Source organism: Bombina bombina, chromosome 2 (genome assembly GCF_027579735.1).
Source record: "Bombina bombina isolate aBomBom1 chromosome 2, aBomBom1.pri, whole genome shotgun sequence".
NCBI lineage: Eukaryota > Metazoa > Chordata > Amphibia > Anura > Bombinatoridae > Bombina > Bombina bombina.
The window spans coordinates 772,866,252-772,880,017 of NC_069500.1; the positions used below are offsets into that span (position 1 = coordinate 772,866,252).

At 39.3% G+C, this 13,766-nt stretch overlaps 1 protein-coding gene across 1 annotated transcript in view; it reads left to right on the forward strand.

Annotated features, from left to right (window-relative positions):
• YJEFN3 (YjeF N-terminal domain containing 3) overlaps positions 1–13,766 on the forward strand; it is a 401,301-nt gene that overhangs the window by 365,885 nt on the left and 21,650 nt on the right. Inside the window, exon 5 of the mRNA XM_053702926.1 lies at positions 7,821–7,971. Within this exon, the coding sequence (XP_053558901.1) occupies positions 7,821–7,971 (151 nt within the window). The remainder of the gene's footprint in view (positions 1–7,820; positions 7,972–13,766) is intronic.

A 13,766-nucleotide genomic window follows, 5' to 3' on the forward strand; every position in this document is an offset into this window, starting at 1 on the left:
AGGAGAAGGAAGGCTGGATCCCCATTTGAGCACAAAAGGAACGCCAAAATCTGGAGACAAACTGGCTACCCCGGTCCGACACTATCTCCTTGGGTAACCCATGTAAACGGAAGACCTCCCGGGCAAAAATTGAAGCAAGCTTCTGAGCGGTAGGCAACTTCATCAAGGGAATGCAATGTGACATTTTAGAAAAACGGTCAACCACCATAAGGATAACAGTATTGCCATTTGAAACAGGGAGCTCGACAAAGAAGTCCATGGAAAGATGTGTCCAAGGACGCTCACCATTAGCAATAGGTTGAAGAAGACCCACAGGAAAACGTCGAGGAGTCTTATTCTGTGAACAAACTGAACAGGAGGCAACTTACGCAGCAACATCAGAATGAAGACCTGGCCACCAGAATTGTCGAGTGATAGACCAAATCATTTGGTTCTTGCCTGGATGACCTGCGGCTCTAGGATAGTGGTAAGTGTGCAAAAGTTTAGTTCGAAGATTCTCAGGAACAAAACACTTACCACTAGGTTTCTCAGAAGCTGCATTGGTTTGTGCAGCCAGGATCTCCTCCCCCAAGGGAGAAGTCAAATTAGTACGTATGGTAGCCAAAATATGGTCAGGAGGTATAACAGGAGTAGGTACAGACTCCTCCTTGGACAGAGGCGAAAATTGTCGAGAGAGGGCATCAGCCCTAACATTCTTACTACCAGGCAGGTAGGAGACCACATAATTAAACCGAGACAAAAATAGCGCCCATCTGGCCTGTCGGGGCGACAAACGTTTTGCTTCAGATAGATAAGTTAAATTCTTGTGGTCAGTAAGAATGAGCACTGGCACGCTAGTACCCTTGAGAAGATGCCTCCATTCCTTAAGTGCCAAAATTATGGCCAGTAATTCCCTGTCGCCAATTTCATAATTGCACTCCGCTGGAGACAATTTCTTAGAGAAGGAACCACACGGATGCAAGGAACCGTCAGGCGTAGGACGTTGAGACAAGAAGGCACCTACTCCAGTCTCAGACGCATAGACCTCAAGAACGAAAGGCAGGACAGGGTTAGGATGAGCCAGAACTGGAGCGGCAGCAAAGGCAGTCTTAAGACTATCAAAGGCCTTAATGGCAGTAGGTGACCAATGGAGTGGATCATTCTCTTTACGGGTCATGTCTGTGATAGGTTTGACCAAGGAAGAAGAGTTTTTAATAAACTTTCTATAGTAATTCGCTAACCTCAAAAACGTTGAATAGACTGAAGACCAACTGGGCGAGGCCACTTCAGAACTGCAGATAACTTGCCAGGATCCATGGAGAACCCTGAAACGGAGATAACATAACCTAGGAAGGTTACTTGAGTCTGATGGAACTCACATTTCTCGAGTTTACAAAACAGGCCGTTCTCACGTAGTCTCTGAAGAACCCGTGTAACATCAGAACGATGAGCCTCAAGTGTGGGTGATGGTATGAGGATGTCGTCTAAGTACACCACAACACACTTTTGCAACATATCTCGTAGGACATCATTAATAAATTCCTGAAAAACAGCAGGAGCGTTACATAGGCCAAAGGGCATTACAAGATACTCATAATGCCGCTCCTGGTGTTAAATGCTGTTTTCCATTCGTGGCCCTCCTTAACCCCTTAATGACAGAGGACGTACCAGGTACGTCATAGGAAAAGCTCCCCTTAATGACAATTGACGTACCTGGTACGTCCTCTGTTCTTTGAAGTGCTGGAAGCGATCATGATCGCTTCCAGCTGCTTACAAGGGATTGTAGTGATGCCTCAACATTGAGCCATCACTGCAATCCCATATTTTACCCACTCTCTGCATCGGCTATTGCGACTCACACATTCGTTGGTGGGTGGGAGCAACTCCTCTCAATTGCGTTGGCTATTTTTTTTCCAAGTTGTAGCCCGATCGGCTCAAATGTTGTTCTGTCGGCGGTTGCGGCCGGGGGGTGGGGGGGTGCACGCAACTTATGCACTCCTGAAAAAAAAAAACTATGATGCAATTGAAGGAAGGGATCTCCGTTGTTAAGTAAGGGATCTGGGAGGGGGAGGGATGTAGATTATTAAGGGGGGCCAGCTACACTACAGAAAACTAATGTTTTAAATCAAAAAAGTAAAAAAAAAACAATTTTTGGGGGCAAATTGGGTACTGGCAGACAGCTGCCAGTACCCAAGATGGCGGCAAATAGGTAGGGGGGAGGGTTAGAGAGATGTATGGGGGGATCAGGGAGGTTTTGAGGTAAGGGGGATCCATCACTGCAGACTGTATGAAGAAAATAATAATAATAAAAAAAAAATGCTTTTTATTTCAGTACTGGCAGACTGTCTGCCAGTACTTAAGATGGCGGGGACAATTGTGGGGTGGGGGAGGGAAGAGAGCTGTTTGAGGGGGGTCAGGGGGGATCAGGGGGTGGGATGTGTCAGATGGAAGGCTGATCTCTACACTAAAGCTAAAAATTAACCCTACAAGCTACCTAATTAACCCCTTAACTGCTGGGCATATTACAAGTGTGGTGCGCAGCAGCATTTAATGGCCTTATTATTACCAAAAAGCAACGCCAAAGCCATATATGTCTGCTATTTCTGAACAAAGGGGATCCTAGAGAAGCATTTGCAACCATTTGTGCCATAATTGCACAAGCTGTTTGCAAATAATTTCAGTGAGAAACCTAAAATTGTGAAAAATATAAGTTTTTTTTTATTTGATCGTATTTGGCGGGGAAATGGTGGCATGAAATATACTAAAATGGGCCTAGATCAATAATTTGGGTTGTCTACTACACTACAATAAAGCTAAAATTAAACCTAAAAGCTCCCTACAAGCTCCCTAATTAACCCCTTCACTTCTGGGCATAATACACGCATGGTGTGCAGTGGCATTTAGCAGCCTTCTAATTACAAAAAAGCAACGCCAAAGCCATATATGTCTGCTATTTCTGAACAAAGGGGATCCCAGAGAAGTATTTAACACCATTTATACCATAATTGCACAAGATGTTTGTAAATAAATTCAGCGAGAAACCTAAAGTTTGTGAAAAAATTTGTGAAAAAGTCAACAATTTTTTTTATTTGATCGCTTTTGGCGGTGAAATGGTGGCATGAAATATACCAAAATGGGCCTATATCAATACTTTGGGTTGTCTTCTAAAAATAAATATATACATGTCAAGGGATATTCAGGGATTCCTGACAGATATCAGTGTTCCAATGCAACAAGTGCTAATTTTGAAAAAAGGTGGTTTGGAAATAGCAAAGTGCTACTTGTATTTATTGCCCTATAACTTGCAAAAAAAGCAAAAAACATGTAAACATTGGGTATTTCTAAACTCAGGACAAAATTTAGAAACTATTTAGAATGGGTGTTTTTTGGTGGTTGTAGATGTGTAACAGATTTTAGGGGTCAAAGTTAGAAAAAGTGGGTGTTTTTTTCAATTTTTTCCTCATATTTTATATTTTTTTTATAGTAAATTATAAGATATGATGAAAATAATGATATCTTTAGAAAGTCCATTTAATGGCGAGAAAAACGGTATATAATATGTGTGGGTACAGTAAATGAGTAAGAGGAAAATTACAGCTAAACACAAACACTGCAGAAATGTAAAAATAGCCATTGTCATTAAGGGTAAGAAAATTGAAAAATGGTCCGGTCATTAAGGGGTTAATCCTAACGAGATTGTACGCTCCTCTCAAATCAAGTTTAGTAAAGACCGTCGCTCACTTGAGGCGGTCAAAGAGTTTCATAATAAGTAAAATAGGCTAAGCATTCTTAATGGTAAGACGATTAAGACCCCTATAATCGATACATGGTCTTAACTTGCCACCCTTTTTCTTCACAAAGAAGAAGCCAGCCCCTGCAGGAGAGCAAGATTTGTGGATGATCCCCCGCGACAGAGCATCGGCAACATACTCCTCCATAGCACAATTCTCTGCAACAGACAGAGGGTACACCCGGCCCGGAGGAGGAATGGCTCCGGGTTGCAGGTCTATAGCACAATCGTAAGACCGGTGAGGAGGCACTGTACCGGCACGCACCTTGTCAAACACGTCTAGGAACTCTTGGTACTCCTCTGGAAATTGAGAAACCGAAGAAGTGCACAAGACTTTAACTGGTTTCCGAAGACAAGTGGAAATACATTGTGGGGACCACAACAAAATTTCCGACCTGCGCCAGTCGAGACTGGGATTGTGCTTTTGGAGCCAGGGATAACCCAGAACAACCGGAAAATGCTGAGAGTTTATCACCTGGAACTGGAGGGTTTCAAAATGGAGAGCCCCAACAGCCATGGACAATGGAGCAGTTTCGTGAGTAACGAGTGCGGACTGAAGGGGCCTGCCATCAATGGCCTCAATAGCAAACGGACCAAGGCAAAACAGGAATGGAGTGCTTTGATACAAAAGCACTGTCAATGAAATAGCCCGCAGCACCGGAGTCAACAAGAGCCTGGGTGACTATGGAGGAGTCCACCCAGGAAAAGACAACCGTGACCAAAGGTTTCTCCTTAAGCGTTTCTGGGGACAAGGATAAACCATCCAAGGTCTGCCCCCGACAGGACCTTAGGTGTGAGTGTTTCCCGGCCGTGTAGGACAAGACTTTAAAAGGTGGCCCTGTAACCCACAATAGAGGCAGAGCCCCTCCCTCCTCCTAAAGGCCCTCTCCGGCACTGAGAGGCGCGTGAATCCCAGCTGCATTGGCTCAGCAGTACCTGGTGACTCACGACCAGGAGGCGTGGGAGGAGAGGGAGGCATGGGTGGGAATGAACACGTAGGAGACAATGGAACAGGAGGCTTCCACAAGCGCTCCTTGAAAGACGGCCTCTCTCTGAGTCTGATGTCAATTAGGATAAAAAAAGGCACCAATGCCTCGAGATCCTCTGGTAAATCTCTGGCAGCAACTTCGTCTTTAATCGAATCAGAGAGCCCATGAAAGAAGGCGGCAACAAGGGCTTCATTGTTCCAACCTACCTCTGCGGCAAGGATTCATGGCCTTTGCGTCATGTCAGGGTGCCAGGAATCAGACTGAGACAAGAAGTGGAAAAATAATCACACCTTTATTAATAGCAAAAAATAATAAAAAGTCCACAAGTCAAATAACAAGCCAGGAGTCAAAACCAGAGCTGGTAGTTAGACGAGCCGAGTCAGGAGCCAAAGCGAATAGTCAGACGAGCCAGAATCAGGAACAAGGAAAACAGCAGAGTCAGGAACAAGCCAGGGATCAGGAACCAGGAAGGACGTCAAGCAGCCAGGTAATACACAGGAACTCTCACAAACAAGTCTGAGACAACGCAAAGGCAAAGCATACTGAACAGAGGCCCTTTAAATAATAAGTGATGACATCACAATACTGAGACTGCATCCTGTCTCACATGGATGATGCACACCAGTCTGGCCATAAAAGGAAGTGCAGGAATTGAGCAGCATCCCCCACAATGCACCATAGTCAGGAAGAGAGGTGAGTAAAATGGCTGCCAGCAGCACATGGCAAACACAACAGGGAAAAATCCCTGACACAGACCAATGATATGCAAATAGCAATGAGGTCCGACTGTGGGTGGTAGCCATACACCCTGGCACAAGATCTGCGATGTACACATAATTACCGTTATACACCATGATTGTCGCTTGTAAATTGACAGACTATTGATTATATATGAGGTCTGTACATTATATACCCCTTTATTTGGGGTGGCACATGGTGGTCTGTTGATATACTTTGTGATATATAATATAGAATAGTACTGATCTTGTCTTAACCTCAGAACAACTTGACAAACTACACAGTGATTGTTTACAGCTCTCTGGATATATAATGTGATTTCAAGCTACTGATCTTAATAGTCCCTATTGATCCTATAAATAATACCTAATGAGGCTACTGCAATCTATTTGGTCTAGTTAATTGGATGATCTAGTACTGTTTAAAAATCATGAGTGGGTCTCACAAACATGTGTGCACATATATATGTCTAAAATAACACTCATTGTTTTTTTATTGCTCCTGACATAGGGCCTTATTGCAGTCTCAATCTCTGTTGTGACTTACGGTGCTGACACTAGATAAAGACACGTACACAAGTACTGCCTGGAATATCAATATAATTGGTATTTAATTAGTGGCACTTAGCTACACTACACTACTGGACTGTGAACAGTGACATTGTGCACATAGCGTTTACCCTAAGCTGCACACGTCACGATTTTATGCTAATTAGCCATGCAGCTTTGATACAGTTAGAGCTACGCACACGCCAGCTCTGTAAAGGATTGAGACAAATTTTAACTCTGCACAGGTGGCTACTCAGCGGTTATACGGCTTTATGAGAAGGCATCTATATACACAGTGGGTACTTATATTAAATATTAAATATTGGGTGACTTTAGTTTACCTATGATACTGATTAGCAACACTGCTATGTACCGATTTCTGACTATACACCCATACTTTGATATATACCTTACTTTACTTTATTTTGACTACTAATGTATGATGGCCAATAGACATGCGTTCTCCTTAGGCTGTACTCCAGTATATGAGTTATGAAATAATCTAGGTATGCATTAACATTATACATAATATTATGATCGTGCTGATGGTTATATTGTTACTGATCCTGATTTAGCAATATGACATAATTAATAGATTTGTATATATTAGTAGTGTATGATATTTGCAATTTTATTCACTACACACTGGAATGGATTTTTGTGTGTGTGTGTGTGTGTGTATGTATATATATATATATATATATATATATATATATATATATATATATATATATATATATATATATAAGATGATGGGGATACACCATATCTAAGTGTTTAGGTTTCTGTTATTTATTATATTGTTTAATGATATCCAGGCAACCTAGTGGTTGCCTTGACAACTGTTTTTGGCTCAATTTTTTGCACTGTCTGATGGGAGGGGCTTATTATGTTTAACCCTTTAAGGACACAGCTTTCAGTTTGCTCAATTGTTTTATGACGGAAAAATTCCGTCATATGTCCTTAAGAGGTTAAAAGTCACTTTTTTCACTTGCACTTTGTTTGGTGGTTTGGTCTGAGGAAGGGGCTGCGAACCCCGAAACGTCACCATATAATAAATAGTTTATATTTTACCTAAATCCAGCGAGTGCAGTCTTTGATTGAAGAAACCTATATATATATATATAAGTCCCAAGTTAACTCTGCACTCACTTTATTAAGCAGCTGCCCGGGGGGCATCCAATATCCACACAAATTCCAAAAATAAAGAGCACTCACCAGGACTTGTTATATACAGCATTCAGAGCTTTTATTGCAAAAAGTGACGTTTTGGGGATTTTAACCCCGTCCTCAGACCGTCACTTTTTGCAATTAAAGCTCTGAATGCTGTATATAACAAGTCCTGGTGAGTGCTCTTTATTTTTGGAATTTATATATATATATATATATATATATATATTTTTATATATATATATATATATATATATATATATACACACAGTCATATACACACACACGGCTTGAAATTTCCACTAGTTCCAGACGAGTAAGAAATTGCCATTTTCCTGAGCATTGAGTGCTCTAGTAACATTTAAACCCTGACTAGTAAACTACAGATATATATATATATATATATATATATATATATATATATATATATATATATATATATATATATATATATATATATATATATATATATATATATATGTACTGTATATATACTGTATATTTACATACACATACAAACACACAAGCTGTTTTGAGCAAACTAGTAGGCAACTGTTTCTTTATGTTTAATAATAAAATAACTTTCTTTCTACTCTTATCTTGCAGGTTCAGCTAATTAATGATGCATATAATTTGGTGGTTGATGCAGTGTTGGGGGTGGAGACGGAATTAGGAGAGATGAAAGAGCCATGTTCAAGTATTTTGGTGACCATGAAACAGATAAAGATTCCAATAATCAGCATTGATATTCCATTGGGTAAGCACTGATAGCAGTTTGCCAAGAAATTGATTTAATACATTTTGAAGAGCTCATATAAAACATAGAATTTGCTTTAAAAGTAATTTATTTTAATTTAATAAAAGTCAATTATGTTGAAGCATTTACAAGATCACTACTTCTTGATTGGCCAGAAATAACTTCCTAAAATATGATGGATAATTCACAAAAAAATAATTCATGATGATGACGATAACCCCCTAATATTTTTAAATGCACTTCTTTCCATTTAACTAATAATCAGCGAGAGTATGAGTTTTGCGTTATGGCTGCTCGCTAATTACTTGTACGTTATTTTCACCGCACACCTTTCATAGCGCTGCTATTACAGGTTTGCAAAAAGCAGGTTTGTGCGGGCGATATGGTTGCGTTGAGCTCCATACCTCACCCAAATACAAGCGCTGCTTTGACGTGCTCGTGCACAATTTCCACATAGACATCAATGGGGAGAGCCGCCAAAAAAAAAAGCCACCTGCGATCACGGAAACAAAAGCTCTGTAACGCAGCCCCATTGATGTCTATGGGTATAGAAAAAGTTACCTTTAAACCTAACACCCTAACATAAACCCCATGTCTAAACACCACTAATCTGCTGCCCCTAACATCGCCTCCACCTACATAATGTTATTAACCTCTAATCTGCTGCCCCAACATCGCCTGCCACCTACATAAAACTATTAACCACTAATCTGCCGCCCTTAACATCGCCGCCACATAAATACAACTATTAACCCCTAATCTGCTGCCCCTAACATCGCCGCCACTTACATTAGTTATTAACCCCTAAACCGCCGCCCTCCCGCATCGCAAACACTATTTAAAGATTATTAACCCCTAATCTGCCGTCCGCTCACACCGCCGCTATAATAAACCTATTAACCCCTAAACCTAACCCTAACGTAACCCTAACCCTAACACCCCCTTACTTACATATAATTAAAATAAATCTAAATAAAACTTACAATTATTACCTAAATAATTCCTATTTAAAACTAAAAACTTACCTATAAAATAAAACCTAAGATAGGTACAATATAACTAATAGTTACATTGCATCTATCTTAGGTTTTTATTTCACAGGTACGTTTGTATTTATTTTAACTAGGTAGAATAGTTACTAAATAGTTATTAACTATTTACTAACTACCTAGCTAAAATAAATACAAAGTTACCTGTAAAATAAAACCTAACCTGCCTTACACTAGAACCTAACATTACAATAAAATAAATTAAATTAATACAATACATTTATCTAAAACCCTAGCCTACACTAAACTGCCAAATAATTTATTTTATTGTAATGTTAGGTTTTAGTGTAAGGCAGGTTAGGTTTTATTTTACAGGTAACTTTGTATTTATTTTAGCTAGGTAGTTATTAAATAGTTAATAATAGTTAATAACTATTTACTAACTAGTCTACCTAGTTAAAATAAATACAAACTTACCTGTGAAATAACAATATAACCTAAGATAGAAAAACTATTAGTTATATTGTAGCTAGCTTAGGTTTTATTTTAAAGGTAAGTATTTAGTTTTAAATAGGAATTATTTAGGTAATAATTGTAAGTTTTATTTAGATTTATTTTAATTATATTTAAGTTAGGGGGTGTTAGGGTTAGGTTTAGGGGTTAATAGGTTTATTATAGCGGCGGTGTGGGCGGACGGTAGATTAGGGGTTAATAATATTCAAATAGTGTTTGCGATGCGGGAGGGCGGCGGTTTAGAGGTTAATAGGTTTATTATAGTGGTGACGATGTCGGGAAGCGGCAGAATAGGGGTTAATAAATTTTTTCAGTGGCGGCGATGTCCGGAGCGGCAGATTAGGGGTTAATAATTTTATTATAGTGTTTGCAATGCTGGTGGGGCCTCGGTTTAGGAGTTAATAGGTAGTTTATGGGTGTTAGTGTACTTTGTGACAGTTTAGTTATGAGTTTTATGTTACAGCTTTGTAGCATAAAACTCATAACTACTGACTTTAGATGGCGGTACGGATCTTGTCATTTTAAGCTGTACCGCTCACTTTTTGGCCTCACAGCAAAACTTGTAATACCGGCGCTATGGAAGTCCCATTGAAAAAGGACTTTTCTTTAAATGCGGTACTGACGTTGCGTGACGGCCAAAAAGTGTGTGGTACAGCTATCCTGACAAGACTTATATAATAGCAGCGTTAGGGAAAAAGCATCGTTATGGGCCATAACGATGCTTTTTCACTCATAACACCAAACTCGTAATCTAGCTGAATATTATTTAATATTGTGTGCAAGTAATAACTTTATATAATTTTGATTTAATTTGTAGAATTTTCAAACTCTTAATTGCAATCATAAATGAACATTTAGACAATCATATTTCATGTGTGCATAAATGCGGTAGTTTTAAAGTGTGACCTAAACTTTCTTTTTAATATTTTATTAAACAAAAAGGATCTAGTTTATTAGAATGTTTACTGAGCATATTCAAAAAGCAAAATGTGCCACTCAAAACAGGCGAAAGTGTGTTTTCAACAAGTCCAAGTGGTACAGTTTGAGAGGTCCAAGAATGCTTTGACTAAGTGTCCACAATTTGTTTCTGATTGATTGTAATAGCAGTCCTAATAGAACTGAAGTTTTTGTACTAAAAAAGTATTAGATACATTTTTTACCATAAGATTTTCAAATGTTTTGGAATGGATCCATATCAGAAACCCAATAAAACTCAAGTAATGTGTTTGGCAAAGGAATTCCAATTTAAAGACATAGAGACCTGTGTTATTTAAAGTGACATTCAAATAATCTTGCATCATACTGTACATTTCAATAATATAAGCAGACTAGTGCTCTAGTAACAACTAATATCACTAAGGTACTTATAAGAGGCGCCTAGGAGTAACAAACGGAAACAGGTAAATAAATAAATGCAAGTGTCTAAAAAATGATTATAAGCAAGATAGGACAATAATATCTATAATATACAAACTGTCATCCGAAATGGGATGGCATGTGACGGCAAAGTCCTTAATATCCGTAAGGATATGTAAAGTCCCAGAAAAGATGTTCCAAACGGAAGGGCCGCTCCTCTAGAGTGTCACGCCACGACACAAGGATAAGGAATCTAGAAAAATCAAAATAGAGGGCGCCACATGGTGCAGATCAGATGGTAAATGATATTACAGGCTAAGGAGGACAAAAGAATCCTACTCACGAGATGTAGAGCACAGATGTGCAAAACCAGCAGTCCGGAACCACTTGTCTTCCGGTAGACCAAATGGATATGATCACAGGGGCGAATCCTCGTCTCACCAGGGAGAGTCCAGGGATGCCTTGGAGCAGGAGTCAGTCAGCAAAAAGGAATCCAACAGTAGCCAGTCCCACACCTCAAATGACTAGAGAGGAGACTAGACCAGCTCCAAGAGGGTCAACGATTCAGAAGATCAAAAAGGTAGGCAGCAAGTGAGGAGATGAATAAATCTTTAAAATGTATTAAAATAGTAAAAACATAAGCAACGCGTTTCTCAGTGTAACACACTGTTTCATCAGGCTGTATACATAGATAGAAAAAGGAGTAAAAAAGCATACAAGAAAGAGGAACTGGAAATATAATTGTGCTTTTATACATAAAAATCATAACCATCAGAAAAAGGGTGGGTCTTATGGACTCTTGCCAATATGAAAGAAAATAAATTATGTTTTCTTTCATGTAATTGGCAAGAGTCCATGAGCTAGTGACATATGGGATAGAAATACCCAAGATGTGGAAGTCCACAGAAGAGTCACTAGAAAGGGAGGGATAAAATAAAAACAACCATTTTTCGCTGAAAAAATTAAATCCACAAAAAAATAAGTTTTCTCATAAATTTAAAGAAAAAAACTTAAATCATAAACAGAAGAATTAAACTGAAACAGCTGCCTGAAGAACTTTTCTACCAAAAACTGCTTTAGAAGAAGCAAATACATCAAAATGGTAAAATTTAGTAAATGTATGCAAAGAAGACCAAGTTGCTGCTTTGCAAATCTGATCAACTGAAGCTTCATTCTTAAAAGCCCAAGAAGTGGAGACTGATCTAGTAGAATGAGTTGTGGTCCTCTGAGGCTGGGACTGTCCCGCCTCCAAATAAGCTTTATGAATCAAAAGCTTTAACCAAGATGCCAAAGAAATGGCAGAAGCTTTCTGACCTTTTCTAAAACCAGAGAAGACAACAAATTGTCTAGAAGTCTTTCTGAAATCTTTAGAAGCTTCAACATAATATTTCAAAGCTCTTACAACATCCAAAGAATGTAAAGATCTTTCAAGAGTATTCTTGGGATTAGCACACAAGGAAGGAACAACAATTTCCCTACTAATGTTGTTAGAATTCACAACCTTAGGAAGAACCTTAAACGAAGTCCACAAAACAGCCTTATCCTGATGAAAAATCAGAAAAAGAGACTCACAAGAGAGAGCAGACAATTTGGAAACTCTTCTAGCTGAAGAGATAGCCAAAGGAAACAACACTTTCCAAGAAAGTAGTTTAATAGCCAAAGAATGCATAGGCTCAAAAGGAGGAGCCTACAAAGTCTTCAAAACCAAATTAAGACTCCAAGGAGGAGAGATTGATTTAATAACAGGCTTGATATGAACCAAAGCCTGAACAAAACAGTAAATATCAGGAAGCTTAGCAATCTTTCTATGAAATAAAACAGAAAGAGCAGAGATTTGTCCCTTCAAAGTACTTGCAGACAAACCTTTATCCAAACCATCCTGAAGAAACTGTAAAATTCTAGGAATTCTAAAAGAATGCCAGGAGATTTTATGAGAAGAACACCATGAAATAGAGGTCTTCCAAACTCAATAATAAATCTTCCTTCAAACAGACTTACGAGCCTGTAGCATAGTATTAATCACTGATAAGGGAAACCTCTATGACTAAGCATTAAGTGTTCAATTTCCATACCTTCAAATTTAACAATTTGAGATCCTGATGGAAAAACGGCCCTTGAGACAGAAGGTCTGGTCCTAAAGGAAGTGGCCAAGGCTGGCAACTGGACATCCGGGCAAGATCCGCATACCAAAACCTGTGAGACCACGCTGGTGCTATCAGAAACACATACGATTGTTCCATAATGATCTTGAAGAAAAGATATAAGCAGGTTGGTAAAACCAAGGAACTGCTAAAGCATCCACCATCTCCGCCTGATGATCCCTGGACCTCGATAGGTACCTGGGAAGTCTCTTGTTTAGATGAGAAGCCATCAGATCTATTTCTGGAAGACCCCACATCTGTACAGTCTGACAAAATACATTTGGATGGAGAGACCACTCCCCCGAATGTAAGGTCTGATGGCTAAGATAATCCGCTTCCCAATTGTCTACACCTGGGACATGCACCACAGAAATGAGACAAGAGCTGGATTCCGCCCAAGAAAGTATCTGAGATACTTCTTTCATAGCTAGGGTACTGGGAGTCCCACCCTGATGGTTGACATATGCCACAGTTGTGATATTGCCTGTCTGAAAACAAATGAATGGTTCTCTCTTTAACAGAGGACAAACCTAAAGAGCCCTGAAAATAGCACAGAGTCCTAAAATATTGATTGGTAACCTCGCCTCTTGAGGTTTCCAAACCCCTTCTGCTGTCAGAGATCCCCAGACAGCTTCCCAAGCTGAAAGACTTGCATCTGTTGTGATCACAGTCCAGGTAGGACGAACAGAAGAAGCCCCTTGAAGTATACGATGATGGTCTAACCACCAAATCAGAGAGAGTTGAATGTTGGGATTTAAGTATATCAATTGTGATATCCGAGTATAATCACTGCACC